The sequence below is a fragment of the Hyperoodon ampullatus genome (assembly GCF_949752795.1).
Source record: "Hyperoodon ampullatus genome assembly, chromosome: 2".
NCBI lineage: Eukaryota > Metazoa > Chordata > Mammalia > Artiodactyla > Ziphiidae > Hyperoodon > Hyperoodon ampullatus.
The window spans coordinates 75,969,042-75,989,744 of record NC_136915.1 but is presented as its reverse complement, the minus strand read 5'-3'; the positions used below and the strand labels follow the sequence as shown (position 1 = coordinate 75,989,744).

General features: G+C 41.9%; 1 protein-coding gene across 2 annotated transcripts; it reads left to right on the top strand.

Annotated features, from left to right (window-relative positions):
- Positions 1–8,640: 8,640 nt before the first annotated feature.
- BCL10 (BCL10 immune signaling adaptor) lies at positions 8,641–18,062 on the top strand (the record flags this gene model as incomplete). Of its 2 annotated transcripts, none has more annotated exons than XM_079696489.1 (3): positions 8,641–8,697; positions 15,677–15,965; positions 17,740–18,062. In XM_079696489.1, the coding sequence occupies 3 exons, from the start codon at positions 8,641–8,643 to the stop codon at positions 18,060–18,062; spliced, it is 669 nt and encodes a 222-aa protein (XP_079552615.1). The 2 variants fall into 2 exon arrangements, with proteins under 2 accessions (XP_079552615.1, XP_079552614.1); XM_079696488.1 differs by having other exon boundaries at positions 17,707–18,062.
- Between the last annotated feature and the right edge of the window lie 2,641 nt (positions 18,063–20,703).

Genomic DNA, 20,703 nt, shown 5'->3' with positions numbered 1-20,703 from the left:
ATCCTGAGGTCATTAGTATAAATGTTGAACTGAATAGATTTGAGAACAGGGAGCTAAGGCATATTTCCCTGCATGTCAACAGCAATCACTAGCATCTTGGGTATAGCTGGAAAACCATCTATGAACCATCCTCACTCTTCTACACTGATCCTAAGGGATTAGAAATGTCTCCCTAAAGCTGCAAATGTCTCCCTGAAACAGTCAACATGTGTCCTGTGATTCACCATTCTGTCAGTATCACTGGTTCTCAACCCTGACTGTGATTCTAATGATCTCATTACAATCAACGAGAAAGCTTTCAAAACCACCACTGCTCCTCAAAAGGTTAAACATAGGGTTACTGGGCCTTCCCTGGTGGCACAGTGGTTAAGAATCCGCCTGCCAATGCAGGGGACACGGGTTCGAGCCCTGGTCCAGGAAGATCCCATATGCCATGGAGCAACTAAGCCCATGCTCCACAGCTACTGAGCCTGTGCTCTAGAGACCGCGAGCCACAACTACCGAGCCTACGTGCTGCAACTGCTGAAGCCCACGCGCCTAGAGCCTGTGCTCCGCAGCAAGAGAAGCCACCGCAATGAGAAGCCACCGCAATGAGAAGCCCGCGTGCCACAATGAAGACTAGCTCCCGCTCACCGCAACTAGAGAAAGCCCGAGCGCAGCAACAAAGACCCAACCAATGCAGCCAAAAATAAATAAATAAATAAATAAATAAAATTCTTAAAAAACAAACAAACATAGGGTTACCATGTAACCCAGTAATTCCACTCCTAGGTCTATGCTCAGGAGAAATGAAAGCACACATTCACACAATACCTTGTACACAAATATTCAAAATAACAGCATTATTTATAATAGCCAAAAAGTAGAAATAATCCAAATGTTCACCAATTTATGAATCCATAAATAAAGTGTGGCATATTCATACAACGGAATATTTATTCAGCCATAAAAAGGAACGAACCACTGATTCCTGCTACAATGTGGATGAACCTTGAAAACATTATGCTAAGTGAAAGAAGCCAGACACAAAAGGTCATGTATCATTCCATTTCTATTAAATGTCCAGAATAGGCAAATCTATAGAGACAGAAAGTAAATGAATGTTTGCCTAGGGCTAGGAAAGATGGGAGGAGTAGGGATGAAGGCTAAAGGGCTCAGATTTCATTCAAGAGTGATGAAATATTCTAAAATTGATTGTGGTGATGGTTACACAATTCTGTGAATATACTAAAAAGCACTGAATTGTATACTTTAGATGAATTGTGTGGTATGTGAATTATATCTCACTGAAACTGTTAGAAGAAAAAAAAAAAAACCCTACCACTACTGAGGCTTTAAAATTGGTTTGCAGTGGGACTTTAGCACCCATGTGATTCTAATAAGCATCCCAGACCAAGAACCACTGATTCTAACCATGGCTCAGGTTAAGTGACTGATTTTGAGGGAGGCTATGGTGCCTCTCAGTGGTCATCCCCACCCTTCCACTCTAGACATGCGTGAGCTACTCCATTAAAGATCCTTCCCAGAATTATGCCTGCGTTGGAATCCAACCCACAGTTTGCAGGACCACCTTCTTCCTCCTTCTGTCGCTTGCATTATTGAGCCATTCCTGGTTTCCAGCATCGCCACTGTTGTACACAATGCCTCATGCATCATCAGCAGGATGAGGCGTTCTCATTCGCGAGTTTCCTTCTATACCTTGAGGTACCAACTGACAGAACCACGAACCTATGAACTCGTGTGAAGCTGTCTAGTTACCGTCTCTTCATTCAGCAGAGGACAGTACATTTGCAGAAACTCACCATAGACTATGAAGTCCTCTTACTATGTTCCTGACTTTTGGCTGCCCTTATGCAGTTATGCTGTAGCTACCTTTCAGACCCTGCTCCATCAATGACATCCCTAGGCCTGGAACAGTGGGTGCATTCCGTGGCCTTCCCCACGGCAGGCCGCTCTTATAAGGCTGCCATTCAGGGTCCGTCAAGAGCTCGAGAGCTCCCTTCCTGCCAGTCTTTGGGTGTTCTCCTTTGCATTTGGGGAGTTTAAAAATCCCATGATAGGGACTTCCCTGGTGGCGAAGTGGTTAAGAATCCGCCTGCCAATGCAGGGGACAAGGGTTCGAGCCCTGGTCCGGGAAGATCCCACATGCCGCAAAGCAACTAAGCCCGTGCACCGCAACTGCTGAGTCCGCATGCTGCAACTACTGAAGCCCACACACCTAGAGCCCGTGCTCTGCAACGAGAGAAACTACCCCAATGAGAAGCCCGTGCAACACAACGAAGAGTAGCCCCCCTCACCGCAACTAGAGAAAAGCCCGAGCGTAGCAGCAAAGACCCAACGCAGCCAAAAATAAATAAATAAATTTATTTATTTTTTAAAAAAATCCCATGATAAGTTTGCTGACTTTTCTTTCTCCTACCTCAGACACAGAGAACAGACCTTGCCTTGCCCCCGGGAATGTTTGAGTATCTTCTAGCTCCTCTGAATCACTATGTCCTAAAGCAATTACCTCAGTCTACAGCTAGTAATTAAGAACACTTGGCCCTGTTATCAGAGAGCTGAGTTGGAATCCTGATTCTGCTATTTGGTAGAGGAGTGGGCTTGGGCAAAACATATTATCTAAGCCTCAGATTTCTCACCTGTAAATTGAGGATAATAAAGCCTACCTGGAAGGACTGTTAGAGAGATTAAATTGTAACAGCAGAGGTGGGGTGCTTGGCTCAGAATGGGTGTGAAATAATTTGCTAGTGATTGTTTCTTCCCAGGCAGTTGTATGACTAGGAGATCTAGCTCTTTTCTCAAGATCTCCTTGCTGGTGTATGGGACATCACCGCCCCTCGATTAGATCCAAGGTAGTTCATCCCATAAATATGCAGGGCTCTAATACCAAATGCCTGTCCTTATTCTCCTAATCAATCACCCTTCTGGGGGAAGGCAGAGGGAATGATCCCTTCTCTCCGGTTCCCTCATCAGCCCCAGCAATGTCTCAGTCTTGGGATGCACTTGCGAATGTCCTCAGAGGATCTGCTCAGGTCCGTGCTCACCACTCTATACCCTCCTGGTCCTTCCTTCCTAGATTGTGAGCCACTCCTGGGGGCAGGACCTCCTGGAATCTTCACAAAACTCCTGAGTTAAAACATCTAAACTCTACCACATATCACCTTGCTGTTAAAACCCAGGAGTGTCTGGCACAGAACTGTCCAATTTTCTCCTCCAACTATTTCCAGGAAATTTATAATTCAGATTACTTGAAATAGAATTCGTTGTTCAACACAGTACCTGGTGTCTGGCAGGAAGTGTTGGAATAAATAATTAAACAGCAGTTAAACTTCACCTACTAAAATCCTCTGGCCCAGTTTAAATGCACCTCTTTCATGTTGTCTCATCGGTCAGAAATGGTTTCCTCTTCCCTCCCTCTGCATTCCTATAACAACTATCTTTATGGAATGCTTACTGATTGTTCCCAGCTCATATAGCTAATAATTGGCAAATCTAGAATTCAGCTGTACTGAGTTGAATAGCATCTTGTCAAATGTCCACTGGAACCTCAGAATATGACCTTATTTGAAAAGTGTCTTTTTTTTTTAAACATCTTTATTAGAGTATAATTGCTTTACAATGGTGTGTTAGTTTCTGCTTTATAACAAAGTGAAGCAGTTATACATATACATATGTTCCCATATCTCTTCCCTCTTGCATCTCCCTCCCTCCCACCCTCCCTATCCCACCCCTCTAGGTGGTCACAAACCACCTAGCTGATCTCCCTGTGCTATGCTGAAGGGTAAGCTGTGACAAAGTGAGAGGGTGGCATGGACATATATACACTACCAAACGAAAACAGTGTCTTTACAAAGGTAATCAAGTTAAGATCATCCTGGCTTAGAGTGGGCCCTAAACCCAATGATTACTGTCCTTATAAGAAGAAGGACATTTGGAGATAGAGACATAGGAAGAAAACAGAGAAAGCCATGTCAAGATGGAGACAGAGACTGGAGTTATACGGCCACAGCCAAGAAATTCCAAGGATGGCCAGCAACCACCAGAAGCTAGGAAGAGGTCAGGAGCAAGTCTTCCCTAGGGCCTTCAGAGGGAGCTTGGATGGCCCTACCAGTTTTGGACTTCTAGCCTCTAGAACTGTGAGAGAATAAATTTCTGTTGTTTTATGCCCCCGTTTGTGGTAATTTATCACGGCCACCCTAGGAAACTAATATACCAGTCTCAGCCTGTCAGACACCTAACATCCTCATTTGTAACCACTATGATATACTGCCTTATGTTTGTGGCACCCAAACTGTATCCTTCATAGTACGTTTATCAGATGCCTTGTATGTCACAGTAAGAGGCAGATGGTGAGCCTAGAAGTCAAGGTGGGGATGGAGGGGGTGGGGAAGAGGTAGAATTATTGCAAGGTAGAGAATGAGCAGAGCGATTTTCTTGCATATATGCCCGAACCTCATTATGTCTGATCCTGTGATTTAGCAGAGAAATGGGAAAGAGTTTGCTTATGAAAGAAGTATGATGCACTAGAAAGCAAGCAGGACTAGGAATGGCAAGGCCTGATGTGAACTAGCTCTGTGATTAGGCGCATGACCTTCAGATGTGGCTGCTTTGACACAGACTATGTGACTTGGGAACATTGAGACACGGCCTCAAAAACAAAATATTAACCTTTCAGCTTTTAAAACTTTCTAAACTTCTCACTTATTCCCACCCCACCCCTGATCCTCATTTCATAACTCCCACCTCTGACACACAGCAGACACTTAAGTTTTTGTTAAATAATGAATAAGGGAATGAATAAGGAAGATGGAAGAAAGCTGGAGGTGTCAGAATTGAAATAATGGTCAACAATAAGGAAAGAGTCAGATGCATAGTAAGGGTCATGAAAGAAGGTTCAAGAATCAAAGATGTCTGCCACTAATATTTGGCAATCAAAAGCCATAATAGATGCAAATGTGGCAAAATATCAATCCTTGTTAAATCTTGGTAATGAACACAGGGTGTTTGTAACATTATTCTTTATAGTTTAGTGTGTTTGAAATATTTTGTTTAAAAAAGAACAATAGAGGACTTCCCTGGTGCTGCAGTGGTTAAGAATCCGCCTGGGGCTTCCCTGGTGGCGCAGTGGTTGAGAATCCACCTGCCGATGCAGGGGACACGGGTTCGTGCCCCGGTCCGGGAAGATCCCACATGCCGCGGAGTGGCTGGGCCCGTGAGCTATGGCCGCTGAGCCTGCGTGTCCGGAGCCTGTGCTCCGCAACGGGAGAGGCCACAACAGTGAGAGGCCCGTGTACCGCAAAAAAAAAAAAAAAAAGAATCCGCCTGCCAATGGAGGGGACACGGGTTTGAGCCCTGGTCCGGGAAGATCCCACGTGCCGCGGAGCAACTAAGCCCGTGTCCCACAACTACTGAGCCTGTGCTCTAGAGCCCGTGAGCCACAACTACTGAGCCCGAGTGCCGCAACTACTGAAGCCCGCGGGCCTAGAGCCTGTGCTCCACAACAAGAGAAGCCACAGCAGCGAGAAGCCCGCGCACCGCAAGGAAGAGTAGCCCCCGCTCGCTGCAACGAGAGAAAGCCCACGTGCAGCAACGGAGACCCAACACAGCCAAAAATAAATAATTTTTTAAGATAAATAAATAAATTAAAAAGAACAATAGAAGAGCAACCTCATTATGTCCTATGAAAATGGGTGTAGTGAATTGGCTTTGCTCAAATCCCTTTGCTTTGATAAGTTCTGAATCCCCTTCTTCATCAGCAAAGCAGGAATGGTTGTGGCAAAACAGTTCGTCACTGCATACGGACGGACCAACACTTTGGAGAGAACCTGTGGAAATATACATGAAAAGACAGAGAATATTCCTTTCACTGGGCTCTGTACTCCTTCTCCTGAGAACTTATGCAAAAGAAATGATAATTCAACACAAAAAAGCCCTGGGGAATATGGAGATGAAAAAGTCACAGACAAATTTGTTATAATAATGAAAAATTGGGAATAACTTAAGACCACCATGTGCTCGCCACTGCTCCCAGCCTGGTCACATCACCCTCATCTTTGCCAGGATCACTCTGGTAGCGTCCAGCTATCTCTCTGCTTCCACCCTTACATCTACAATCTATTCTCTACTCCGCAGCCAGAGTGATTCTTTGAAAAGGAAATGAAATCACTTCCCTACTTCTCTTCAAAATGTTCTCACCACCCTAACTGTTATCAACCCGACTCTGAGCCAACACCTCCCGGGACCTGGATGATGGTGATAGCTCCCTAAGGGGTCTCCCCTCTTCCATCTTCCTGCCCCTCAAGGCAACAGTGAAAGTGCTCCTTTTTCAAATCATAAACCAGATCATGTCACTCCCCCGTTCAGAACCCTCTAGTGGCTTCCCATCTGACTCAGAGTATGCCCATATGACTCAGAGCAATGTCAAAGTAAACTTTTACAGTGGCACACAAGGACCTCATCCCCTTCCCAGTCACACTGGATCCTTTTCATTGACTGTTCCTTCTAATATTCTTTCTCCATATGTCCATATGGCTCATTCCCTCAATTCCTTCAAGTAGTAACTCAAATCTCCCTTTCTCAATGAGGTCTTCATTAACCACCCTATTTAAAATTTTGCTACTCCAAACACCCTCATTCTATTGCCCTGTTTTACATTTTCTCTTAGTATTTATTATTTTCTAACATAATAAAAAATTTACATAACATTTTTCAAATGTCTGTCTGCCCTGGCCCAAACACACATATACTAGAATTTTTTTTTTTTTTTTTTTTTAAAGAAGATGTTGGGGGTAGGAGTTTATTAATTTATTTATTTATTTATTTTTGCTGTGTTGGGTCTTCGTTTCTGTGCGAGGGCTTTCTCTAGTTGTGGCAAGCGGGGGGCCACTCTTCATCACGGTGCGCGGGCCTCTCACTATCGCGGCCTCTCTTGTTGCGGAGCACAGGCTCCAGACGCGCAGGCTCAGTAGCTGTGGCTCACGGGCCCAGTTGTTCCGCGGCATGTGGGATATTCCCAGACCAGGGCTCGAACCCGTGTCTCCTGCATTAGCAGGCAGATTCTCAACCACTGCGCCATCAGGGAAGCCCCCATATACTAGAATTTAAACTCCAGGAGGAAAGGAATTTTTATCTGTTTTGTTCACAGTTGTTTCCCCAGCACCTAGAACAGTCCCTGGCACATAGCTGACATTCAATAAATATTTGTGAAATGAAGGAACAAATAGTTAAGTAAATTGGGTTATACCAAGAGGATGGAAGGTTAAGCAATCAGAAAAAATACTGTGTATCAATATGGAAAAAGACATGTGAGGTAATGTTAATGTTAAAAGTAGAACCCCCGTGTTGCGATCAAAAACACGTTGGTGTGGCTTTGGCAACGTTGTTCTTTTCTGATTCTTTTGCTTTCTCTTCCCTTAAATGTTGGGGCTCCCAGTTTTGTTTTTGGCCCTCTTGTCATTTTTATCTACACTCTAGCTTCAAATACCATCTACTTTATTTCTAGTTTATTTAGCATGTTGTCCAAACAACCATCTTGAGCCCAGGGCTCTGTTTTGAGCTTTTCACCCACATTACTTTGTATACACCTCTGTTAAGTAGCTAGAATACCATTCTGAGAATAGTGGTCTGTTCATCAGTCTCCCCCGATAAAATGGGAGAACTGTTACAGAATAAGATGCCTAGAACACATTAGTAAGGACTCAATAAATGTTTTAGTAATGTAAGGTGTGTACTGTGTGCCCAGTACCTCTAAGAACCTTACGTATATCATGTCATTTAATTCTCACAGCAGCCCTGTGAGAGGCATGAGGTAGACACAGCTTCATTACACGGATGAATAAATAAGGAAATGTGTTTATAATAAACAGTGACCCAAAAAAATGCAGACGTTAAATTAGGTGGTAAAGTAGTGGGATCGTAGGCGGTTTTTCTCTTTCAGAAATTTCGTTAATATTGTTGATAGGCTGTATATGCGTCTTGTGTGTGTGTGCGCGTGTGTCCGTGAGACCAAATAATTTTAAAACTTGAGTGGGCAAACACAGCAACAGGAAATCGTTGGGTAGGGTCTGGGAAAAGAGGAGGAACCCAAAAGTACAGACAAGCAGAGACTCGACTCCGCCTGTGAGCTGTCGGCGCAGGCGGAGACAGCCCGCAGGCAGAGCAGTTACGCTCCCCACCCAGGGAAACGATTCCTTTCAGTGAGGCCAACCCGCGGCCACATGCAAATGACCTGGAGGCTGTGGGCGGAGCCACTCCTGAAAGGCTCCGACCGGGGGGCGGGGAGAAGGTTGGCCCATGGGCTGGCCCCGATTGGCTCCCACAGAGACGGGGCGGGCTCTCCCGAAGGCCCGGCCTCACCGAGGGGCGGTGCCTGGGCCTGGGCCTCTTGGAGAGGGAAGGAGCGGGTACCGGAGCTCCGCGTCGGGAAGCTTAGGTAGGCCCCGAGGGCTCCCAAAGGCAGAGCCGGAAGCGCTACAGTTTGACCCACGAGTCCATCTGTTTTCGAAGGCGTAGTCCTCTTCCTCCCGACCCTCTCCGCCTCCCCTTCTGCCCCTTCATCCGGAGGCCGAAGCCCCCAGCCTGGGCGGGGCGGCGCAGCCCGAGCTCCCGGACCCGGAAGAAGCGCCATCTCCCGCCTTCACCATGGAGCCCACTGCGCCGTCCCTCACCGAGGAGGACCTGACTGAAGTGAAGAAGGACGTGAGTAGCACAACCTTGCCCGGGCACCGCCGAGGGCCGGGGGCGGGCGGAGCGTGGGGTGGGGGGCGCGGTGTGCTGCATTCCTGCAGCGAGGAAACCCGGCGTCCTAGTCCGAGTCGGAATCGGAGGAGGAGCCCGCGGTCGGAGAAGCGAAACGTCCGAGCACAGCAGGACCGTGGCGAGCCCTGCATCCGAGGGACCTTGGTGGAAGTGATCTGATCCCCGCTGACTTGTTAATCCACGTTTTAAATCAATAAAAGCAGGGCTTGGGTTTCTGAAATCTTGTTCAGTGGAGCGTTTCTTTACAGTCAGCTTCTTGCCCACTGCTCACCCATCCCCTGGTGATTTCACCCCAGCTGCGCTTTGGAGCTGCGTTGTTAGGTATCGACGACTCAAGTTCATCCTTGAGTCAGACTGCCTTGGCTGCTGGCTCAACCTGGAGCAAAAGCTGGACCAGATAAAGCATCTCAAGCAGTGGATCAAATACGTGAAACTTGCAAAGGGGGTTGGGGGAAGCTGGACTGTTGAAAGCACAACCCGGAATTCCCCTAGTAAGCAAACGCCCACGTATTTAAATTGAAGGGGCGCGGAGGGGGGCGGGGGATGAATACATGAAGCGGAGAATTAATTTACAGGTAAACGTTGGAGATATTCAGCAGCTAAATTATGCTCTTCTGCTTGTATGCTGAAGTGCACAAATCTTAGTATTCATTCGTAAAGAATGACTTTGTTGAGGTCTGACTTGTTTCTCTTTTCCTTTGCTTTTAGTTAACTTGTTTTGCCATGTGAGACTTATATGAGTACCATTAAAATACTTTATATTAATTCAAATTCAAAACAACATGAACATGAATTGTGTTCTGGCTTAACACTGCAGTACTTATACAAAATCATCTTTGTGAATTGGACAGGACAGCAGCTTTTTAAATGTTTGTGTGCTTCCTTTTACCCTTACCTGTAAGGTTTATTACACTGTACTCATAATTACAGTTGGTATGACTCATTAGCAAAAGGAGACTGGTTATGACTGTGCCTTAGTTTCCTCCTTCAACAGATAATTGTGGAGCACTTATTGTATGGAAAGTACTGTTCTTGGGCCTGGAAAGGTATAAAAAATGACAGGCCCCTGCTTACATTCTAGTTGAGTTAAGACTGGGACATTGATAACTAATAAAGAATAAATGAGTATTGTGTTTTTCAAGATTTGTGCCAGTAAAAACATGAACTTCAAGAGCTAGGCCTGCTGTATTCCAGATACTGTGTCACACAATTTACAACGTTCCCATTTAATCTGTACAACAACCTCTAAGGCAGATAATTGTCTTTCCCATTTTACAGTTGATAAAACAGGTAGTGAGAGGTTACAAGTGGGAGGATATAAAGCCTGTACATAAACACAGATGTGAAGGGTGGCTTCTAGGCCTTTATTTTTTTCCATCAGTTCATTGATATTATCCATCTCCATGATTTCAATTTACAGCTATATAAGAAATCCATAACCTTGGGGAATCATGGACACGTTTCAGGACATCTATGAAAAAAAATATGTGCACATTTTCTTCTTAGAAATTTTTTTCATGATGTTTTCAAAATGGTTTATGACCTTACGAATTTTAAAATTGTCATCCACATATTTGGACTTCCTTCTTTCTCAACTCTAAGTGCTTATATCCAAATATCTACTGGAAATCCACTTTTATATCCTTCAGATTCCTCACTTTGTCTAAAATTGAACTTTTTATCATCCTTACCCCAAAGCCACTTGCTGTTTCTGCTGTATTCTCTGTCGTGATGAATCCATAGGGATTGGCTCCTGATACCAAAATTAATGGATGCGGGCTTCTCTGGTGGCGCAGTGGTTGAGAGTCTGCCTGCCGATGCAGGGGACATGGGTTCGTGCCCCAGTCCGGGAGAATCCCACATGCCGTGGAGCGGCTGGGCCCATGAGCCATGGCCGCTGGGCCTGTGTGTCCAGAGCCTGTGCTCCGCAACGGGAGAGGCCGCAACAGTGAGAGGCCCGTGTACTGCAAAAAAAAAAAAAATTTCATGGATGCTCAAGTCCCTTTTATAAAATGGCGTAGTATTTGCATGTAACCTACACACATCTGCCCATATACTTTGAATCATCTCTAGATTACTTATAATACCTAGTACAATGTAAATACTGTGTAAATAGTTGTAAATACAATGTAAATGCTATATAAATAGTTGACCCACACAGCAAATTCAAGTTTTGCATTTTGGAACTTTATGGAATTTTTTTTAAATTTATTTTATTTATTTATTTATTTTTGGTTGTGTTGGTGTTGGGTCTTCGTTGCTACACGCGGGCTTTCTCTAGTTGCAGCGAGCGGGGGCTACTCTTCATTGCAGTGCGCGGGCTTCACATGCAGTGGCTTCTCTTGTTGGGGAGCACAGGCTCTAGGCGTGCGGGCTTCAGTAGTTGTGGCATGTGGGCTCTAGAGCGCAGGCTCAGTAGTTGTGGCGCATGGGCTTAGTTGCTCTGCGGCATGTGGGATCTTCCCGGGCCAGGGCTCGAACCCATGTCCCCTGCTTTGGCAGGAGGATTCTTAACCACTGTGCCACCAGGGGAGCCCCTGGAATTTATTTTCCATCCACTGTTAGTTGAATCCGAGGGTGCGGAACCTGCAGATACAGGGGACCGACTGTACGACCACTTATCCACATGGAAACTCCCACTTCTTTTTTTTCTTTTCAGGCTCCCACTTCTTCACTATACTTCTTCTCCCTGTGTGCTCCATCTAGTTGTTTACCTCTTTTTTGTTGAATTTAGTTCAGTTTCATAAATATGGACTACACACTGTGAGACTGATACTGCCATTGATTCTAACAGTTCAAAAGTTAAAAACTAAGACACAATCTTAGTTTGAGAAGAGCTCAACTTCTTGGGGGGTTGGGGGGGACATGTTAAAATGACAATTGCGAATCACAAAATAAGTGCAATGAATTTTACATTCATCCAAAACATTATCTACTTAGCACTCTGCTAAATGCAGGATATACAGAGTTGAACAGAATGTACCTGGTTCTTGCCTGCTTTTAACATGTGGGTTCTTAAGGTTGAAAAAAAATAAATGTATAATTCCAAATTATGGTAAGGACTATGAAGGAGACAAACAGGTGTTGAGCCAATAACAAGATAAGAGGGGAAATCTACTTGAGATAGGATGGTCAGGGAAGGTTACATTTTTTAAACTGGTTCCTGAAGGCTATGACAGAACTGGGGAAGAGCATTCTAGGCAGAATAGAATTTTCAAAGGATCTAAGGCAGGCAAAATCTTGGGGAAATTGGAAAAAGGCAGACAGTGCGTAGAGGTGAAGTTAGGATGGTGGGCTAGTGCCAGATTATGAAGGGACTTACAGATGGTAGTAAAGTGGGATTTTTTTCCCAAGTGTAGTAGAGACCTATTGAAGAATTATATTTTTAAAAATCCCTCTGCCTAATATATGGACTGGGGTGAGCAAAAGGGAGAAGAGGGAAACTAGTGAGGAGATCCTTGGAATTTACATAGTTGAGAGATGATGGTGATTCGGATCAGGGTACAGGCAGTGGAGATGGATGGAACAGGAGAATTCCAGATGCATTTTTTAAACAGTAATGATAGGACTTGGTGATGGTTTGAATGTGGGAGTTGAGGAAGAGAGTGGAATCAGATTAGTAAGTGGAAATGTCAAATCGGCAATTAGACCTATCAGTTGGAAGATCAAAAGAGAGATCTGAGCTAGAAATAAAAGTGTGGGATTAAGTGAGTTTACCTGGGGAACTTGAGAGCTAGAAGGGAAAGGGAGACCATAGAAAAGTTTTAAAAAATAAGAAGTTATGGCCGCAGAGATGGGAAGAAAGCCAGGAGAGCGTGGTATTCATATAAGACAAGAAAAGAGTATTTCAGGAGGGGAGTGGTCACCTGTTTTCACACTGCTGAGAAGTGAGATGAAGACTGAAAAATATCAGATTTAGTGATAAGGAGACCCTTGGTGACTTTGAGAAGAGTAGTGGGACAGAGTGAAAATGTCTGGGAGTGAATTGGGAGATATAAGTGGAGTCCTGTTGTATAGAAAAGTGAAGTGCATACACTGGGTGCTGTAAAGGCAGGAGAAGAGTACTCATTTGGGGGAGTTTAAGTAAAGTTACCTGAAGGAGATGACCACTGTCCTGAATTTTAAAGGATGAATAGGGATATGGGAAAAGAAAACAAGGCAAAGGTAACAACTTAAAGAAATGTAGTGGAAAACAGCAGTTTTAGGAAGAACATAAAGTTCCAGAACATAGAGTAAGCTGGAGAGGTAGGCAGGATCCATACTATGAAGCACCTGCCTGCCATCATCAAGTAGCTGTTATTTATTGAATACCTACTGTGTCAAGCCTTCATATGCACTGTCCCATTTAGTCCTCCTACAGGTCCTGCTAGGTATTTATTATTTTTTTACCAATAAGGGACCTGAGGCTTAGAGAGGTTAAGTAACTTCTCCCAGCTCTCGATTCAAGATTTGAACTGAGGGGCTTCCCTGGTGGCGCAGTGGTTGAGAGTCCGCCTGCCGATGCAGGGGACACGGATTCATGCCTCGCTCTGGGAAGATCCCACATGCTGCGGAGCGGCTGGGCCCGTGAGCCATGGCCGCTGAGCCTGCGCGTCCGGAGCCTGTGCTCCGCAACGGGAGAGGCCACAATAGTGAGAGGCCCGTGTACCGCAAAAAAAAAAAAAAAAAAAAAGATTTGAACTGAGGTTGGTCTGAGTCCAGAGCCATGCTCTTCAGCTGTCTGCTATTCTGCTATGGTTGAGAAACTTTATCCTTTAAGTCGAGGTGGAACACAGTGTTTTAAATTTTTTTTAAATTAACTAACGACATTTCAATATTGGTAGAATTCATGTAACACTCCAGATTTCCATTTTTTCTTGAAAAATTAGAAGGTCTGATAGATGTGTGAAGGAAGAATTTGAGCGGGATGGGGAGAGAAGGAAGAAGTGCAACTAGGTGTCTTGTTAATAGTCGATGCAAAATATGTAGGGACCCGAACTAGGACAATGCTAATAATAGGGATGGAGTGAAGGGGCAGCTTAGATAAATATCAGGGTAGATTGGCAGGACTTGTTGGGTGGGCGATCTGATTGAATGTGCCAAGTGAGTGAAAGAGAGGAAAAGTCAAGGATGAGTTGTAGGTTGATAGCATGGTTGGATGGATGGTGGTACTCGCAAGTGAGTTGAGAATGTCAGAGGAAAACGATAGGGGAAGATAACAAATTTGGTTTTGGACATGTTGAATTTTAAGTACCATTGGGATCTCTAGGTGGAGAAAGTCTTGATCACATAGGAAAATTTAGAAATCATCAACGTATGGTAGAAATGACAACAAATGAGTTTTTCCAAGGAGTTCATCTTTTAAATCTATTTTTCTCTCTCCTCATCCCCACAGCTTAAATTCATGCACTCAGCTTATCATATGTAAGATATTGCAGCAGTCTTCTGATTGCTCTCCTTTGACCCCAATTTTTGCTTTCCCCCAACCCTCTGTAAAAGTTTTCTTATTGCCTCTTATTTATAAACCTTTGATGAGGTTTTGACTATAGGGAAATGTAATTTCCCTCATTGCCTACCTTTCATGCCTCTAGCTCAGGTGTAGTCTCTGTAAATTTCCCAGGTCCTGGAGGCAGAGTTGGTTGCTTCCCCAGTACTTGACCTATATCTTTTTTTCCAGGTCATATTCCATTGTCTCATAATTTTTAGCTTGAGTTGATAATGTATTCTTCAGCTAGACCATGTGCCCTTTGCATGCAGGTTTCAAGTCTTGTTCATCTTTGCATATCCACTGCTCAGCACTTGGCATATTTGGCATTTAGATATGTGAAATGTTTCTTGTGGGAATTCAGTGGACTGAGAACTGTAGGAACCCTTCACCTAACCTACTTTTCTGCCACCATATACTCTCATATACTTTGAAGATTTTCCATTGTCTTTAGTTCATCATTGTCAATGTGAATCAAGTTAGTCATCATTGTCATCATCACTAATATTTACTCATCACTTACTATGTACCAGGCACTTTCTCAAGTGCTTTATGTGTGTTAATTTATTTCTCATAACACTCAGATGAGGAAACTGAGGCACAGAGGAGTTAAGTTACCCAAGATCGCATATTTAGTAAATGGAGGAGCTATAATACAGTCACTCACATCAAATTGTTAATACCATTTATTAGGACCCACATTGATTTTTGACTAATTAAGCCTCGTTAGGCACTTCTCAGGTCTAGGCCTGTTTATGTGATTTCTTTTTATTTCTTTAATTTTTTCCAATATCCACTATTCCTTTAGGTTTCTTGCCCCCCATACCTTTCTACCTTCCTTCTACCAAGGCTGAGTTAGACTATAGTCTTGCCAACTGGCTCCAAAGATAGACCCAGTATGGTCCCTTTTGGTTTAGGTTCTTTCTTTTTCTTTCTCTCTCTCTCTCTCTCTCTCTCTCTCTCTCTCTCTCTCGTGTGTGTGTGTGTGTGTTGTTTCACTCTAGAAAGATGGAAAATTAATAACATGAGAAAGTTATAAACTGTGAGTTACTCTCTCTGGTCCTGACTAATCCTGGATTCCTTGCTAAATGGAAACTAAAATGTACAGTAACCTCTGCTCTCAACTTTACCTCTGAAGGCCCTCAGCAGACCTCCCTATTTCCACAGACCCAAGCCCCCTAGATTAGACTGGCCCCCTCCTCATAACAGTTTGGTCTTGGTTTATAGATGTGAAGATGAAATCAGAGCAGTTCAGAAGCAGTGAGGAATATCTAGTCAGGGACCTACTTCTGTCTAACCGGACCTTCATTTTAATAGCATGCCTTTAGTAGGGCTGAGCCTCCTGACTTCAGGAAGTTTTCTCTCACCAGTCAGATTCCTAACTAATCAGTCACCTTTGTGATTTCCTTAGGTGTTAAAAAAAATATACATTGAGGCATTTTTTATATCTTTTAGGCTTTAGAAAATTTGCGTGTATACCTCTGTGAAAAAATCATAGCTGAGAGACATTTTGATCATCTCCGTGCAAAAAAAATACTCAGTAGAGAAGACACTGAAGAAATTTCTTGCCGAACATCAAGTAGAAAAAGGGCTGGAAAATTGTTAGACTACTTACAAGAAAACCCCAAAGGACTAGATACCCTGGTTGAATCTATTCGGCGAGAAAAAACACAGAACTTCCTGATACAGAAGATTACAGATGAAGTGCTAAAACTTAGAAATATAAAACTAGAACATCTGAAAGGTAAGATATCTTAGTTATCCAAAAGTTCATTTAAATGTAACAATGCTTTTATAAGTAGAATGCAAAACAAAACAAAAACCTAGAAGTGATCATTTTGCTTTTATTCAAAAAGTTCAACCTTCAGAATTACATTCGATTTGCATTTTTTTACCTTATTTGATGTCATTACATTGCAAAAGTGAAATATCACTCAGTGTTCTGTATTTATATTCGGTTAACAACACATTTATAGAAAACAACTACAATGAAATCCCAGTATACACAGGAGTTTGTTTCTAAAGTCAGCAGAATGCAAGATTAATCTGTTCAAAGTAACCCCTGAAAATGCATATCACACGTAAAGAACAGTGTATAGGTAAAGAATTTTACCTTTGATAAACTCTGATAGTTTTTCTCCCACCAGTTGATCACATGATGAAGTAGTTGGCTTATGTTGGTAAGAATCATCTTGTATAAGTTATATGTAACTTTAAACACTAGAATCACACTCAGTGTTGCAAAATGAGAGAGGCATAAAACTGAGATTGATTAAGGGAGTAGCAGATTTACCTCTTCCGTTTCACCCTCACCCCACAGCACACACTCACTAAATTGGAATGCTGTGTAGAATTGTTTGCACGATTTAAATCCCCCTCTCCCTCCAAACTCCCATCTTTCTCTGTCTCTCTCTACAGAGCACTTAAAATAAATGTGCATGCGATACAGCTCTATTCCAGCTGTTCTAGGCAAGGGAAACAGAAATTAGTAATTTAGGGCTTTTCCCTTAAGGAACTCAGTCTATAAATCCATGCTGGAACACAGATGAAGTTTCCCCTTGAGCCATATTTAAGAAACTAGTTTCCCTTTCATGGGACAGAAATGCTGACTGTATTGTGAAGTTGAAAAACTAGTGGAAAAAATTGACGTACAAATGTACTTTACAGACTCTGCAGGATTTACATAAAATCTGTCAACTCAGGAAGTTCTGTGCCTGTAGACCATTGGGTTGAATATTTGCTAAGCCTAACAGAGAGATAAATTGTGTTTGTGTTTATTCTTTCCACGCTGAGGCTAATTGTTGGCTATACCCTTTGGATATGATAGAATTCTTGGTTCAGAACAACCTCTGTCATTTAAGTAAACTGTTAGGTTGAGAACCAGGACATTCTCTATTTAATGTGAAGAGGAGACCTGGGTTCTAGCCGTCCCCCTTGCATGAAGTAGTCCTGGAATGTTGGGCCTGACTTCACTGTTCCAGGCTTCTGTCTTCTCAACTCTAATAGTGAGAGGCTATCCCGGATGACCTGTAGAATCCCTTCCACTTGTAACACCCCATGATTCAAGAATTGGAAGTAATTAACTCATAGAATTTTAGCATATACCCAGTTTAAAATTGGGGTAAATTTTTTTTGTGCTGGAGTGCTAAAGAATATTTTTTAGTTGTGAAAGCTATTTCTTATTTTATGAATAATTTTAGGGGCTACTTTATTTTTTCCAGGTCCTTCAATGGTTAAGTATAAGTACACAAATTAAATGTGAATTGTAGCATGTCATTTAGCTTCCTTGAGATTATTTCTATATCTAGAAAATGTAAATAATAGTATGCTTCATGATTGTCAAGAAAAGCAGATAAAATGTGAAATGGATTATGACAATTTATAAACTGCTATTTAAATTTGTGTAATCTTTTAAAAGTTCAAAGATGGGTGTGGACTCAGTTTTCTAGTTACTTTTCATTTACATCTGAATAATTTTATTGTAGGACTGAAATGTAGCAGCTGTGAGCCTTTTCCAGATGGAGCCACAAACAACCTCTCTAGATCAAATTCAGATGACAGTAATTTCTCTGAAAAACTGAGAGCATCCACCGTCATATACCATCCAGAAGGAGAATCCAGCACAGCCCCCTTTTTTTCTACTGATTCTTCTCTGAATTTGCCTGTTCTAGAAGTAGGCAGAACTGAAAACCCCACCTTCTCTTCAACTACGCTTCCTAGACCTGGGGACCCTGGGGCTCCTCCTTTGCCACCAGAGCTGCAGTTAGAAGAAGAAGGAACTTGTGGAAACTCTAGTGAGATGTTTCTTCCCTTAAGATCACGTGCTCTTTTGCGGCAATGACAGTTTACTGCATTTTAATTTTTTAATGATGACAAAAAATATTTGAAAGGATATGAATCATCTTATAAAATTGCTAAAATGACTTATTAACATTTGATACATGTCTTATAATGCAACGTAAACGTACTTTGTAAATAGAATTTTTTAGAATAAAAGAAGCATACTTGTAGATAGCTAAAGTAAGTCTTGTTGATCATGTGCTCTTCAGTATTTTCTCTTCATTTTTGAGGTAATTTAGTGTTTTCACTTTTTTTTATGTTTTAAGACTAATTTTAATAGAGAACATTTCTCTATTTGAGAATTGAGTCTTAGGCTGGGAACAATGTTTCTTCTCTGTGCATTTGTGCTAATAAGTTTCACAGTCTAATAGTCCTTTCCAACCATTCACAGTACATTTTCAGAATTAAGCTGTTCCTATTTGGTAATAAAGCCAATCACTGCTGGGAAAACTGCCAGCGTACAGAAAAGAATCTTTTTCCCACTCAATTGGGCTTACAGGCACTTAGAAAGTCCCCTTCTGATTCAGAGAAATATCTAATGGAGTTTGAGCCACCTACGGTGCCAATTTGCCAAAATACATTTCTTATTAATCTTACTAATTAATACTACTTTCTTAAGATTTTCACACTCTTTGCTTTATCATTTTCATTCCTAAAGAAAAATCTTGGCATAAACTTCAGTTATTATGTATAATTTAATGAGATTTTTAAAAATACTTTTTCTGTACTTTTTGTTCCCTTTTAATGAGGACCACTGTACAGTTGAAATAATTAGAACAAAATGGTTTTTGTGTGTGTATATGTGACAATTCTGTTTTTAGTACTATTTGGAACAAGCGGGCCATTAGCTAGATATGTCTTTTTGTTCTATGACAAAGTTTGACTAATCTTACAAATTTATACATCTTCTTTCATTGTTTTCATTAAACTATATCTATTTCTAGATATCTGTCTCATATATATTTCCACTACTTGCAAAAAGCAGAGATGGAAATATGCTATTAAGAATAAATGTTTTTAAGTTGTAGTGCTGTGTTTTGGAAGTTTCCAATTTTTCAATAGGAAATAAATACCTAAAACTTTTTTTATATGTACCAATTTTAATAGGAAACATTAATTCAGGTTGTGAGATGGAGTTGCACTTCTGGATGGACTGATGAAATTATCAATCATGAAGAAGACTGGCATATTGACTTTAAAAAAATTTTTAAAAACTGGGTGATTTTTGTAGTATAAACATTTTCTAACGATTATGGGGAGATATGTTTCACCTCCAGGGTAGCATAACAAAATAGTGGCAATTAAAAAAAAAATAGGGGGGCTTCCCTGGTGGCGCAGTGGTTGAGAGTCCTCCTGCCGATGCAGGGGACACGGGTTCGTGCCCCGGTCCGGGAAGATCCCACATGACGCGGAGCGGCTGGGCCCATGAGCCATGGCCGCTGAGCCTGCGCATCCGGAGCCCGTGCTCCGCAACGGTAGAGGCCACAACAGTGAGAGGCCCGCGTACCGTAAAAAAAAAATAGTGGCATAATACTTAAAGAAACCTTTTTCAAAAGCAGAAGCAAGCTTTTCATTTCATTAATTAAAATAAAATTTGATATGCAGTTACTTTTTAAAAAATTTAAATAGGATTTATTTGGAATCAAAGATCATAATTTAGATATGGTATAGCACCTATATTTATAGTTTTCTTTCAGACTGTTGACTATGTAGACAATAAAATTAAGGTTTTAACAAACTTAGGCTTTTGGTTTTCTGAATCCTATGAAATCAGTTGATTTTTCCTTTAAACGCTGAAAACCAGCTGTTGCCAAAAATGTATAAATTTGAATGATACTGTGACATGATATAGTGCAATTGGTTATTGGGTTGATTAATGCAGCAGTGAAAATTATCACTTAATATAAAAACAACACCTTCGAGCTCACTTTTTTAAATTGCTTTTTAAAAAATTGAGACTTTATTTTTAGAGCAGTTCTAGGTTTACAGAAAACTTGAGCAGAAAGTACAGAGTTCCCATATACCCCCTGTTTCCTATATTAACATCTCACATTAGTACATTTATTAGAATTGATGAACCAGTCTTGATACATTATTATTAACTAAAGTTAATAGTTTACGTTAGGATTCATTCTTTGTGTTATACAGTTCTATAAGTTTTGACAAATGCATAGTGACATGCATCCACCATTATATTATCACCCAGAATAGTTTCACTTCGCTAAAAATCCCGTGTTCCACTTATTCATCCCTTCCTCTTCCCCCCCACCCCACCCCACCTCTTCCCATCCAGCCCTGGCAACCACTGATCTGTTTATTCTCTCTATTGCTCTGTCTTTTCCAGAATGTCATATATTGAATGGTTGGAATCATACAATATGTAGCTTTTTCAGACTGGCTTCTTTCACTTAGCAATATGCATTTACATTTCGTGCATGTCTTTTCATGGTTACTTTTTCAAAAGCTAATTCCATCTTTGGTCAGCATGTCATTCCTAGTGCAAGGGCAAACACTGGCAAATTTGGAACTTACCAGGATAATGGCAGTTTTTTTGCTTTCAATTTTTTTGTTGTTGTTTCGAATTTTTTAATTTTGTTTGGGAGGTTTTTGGGTTTTTTTGATAAACATTTTTTTTTTTGGCC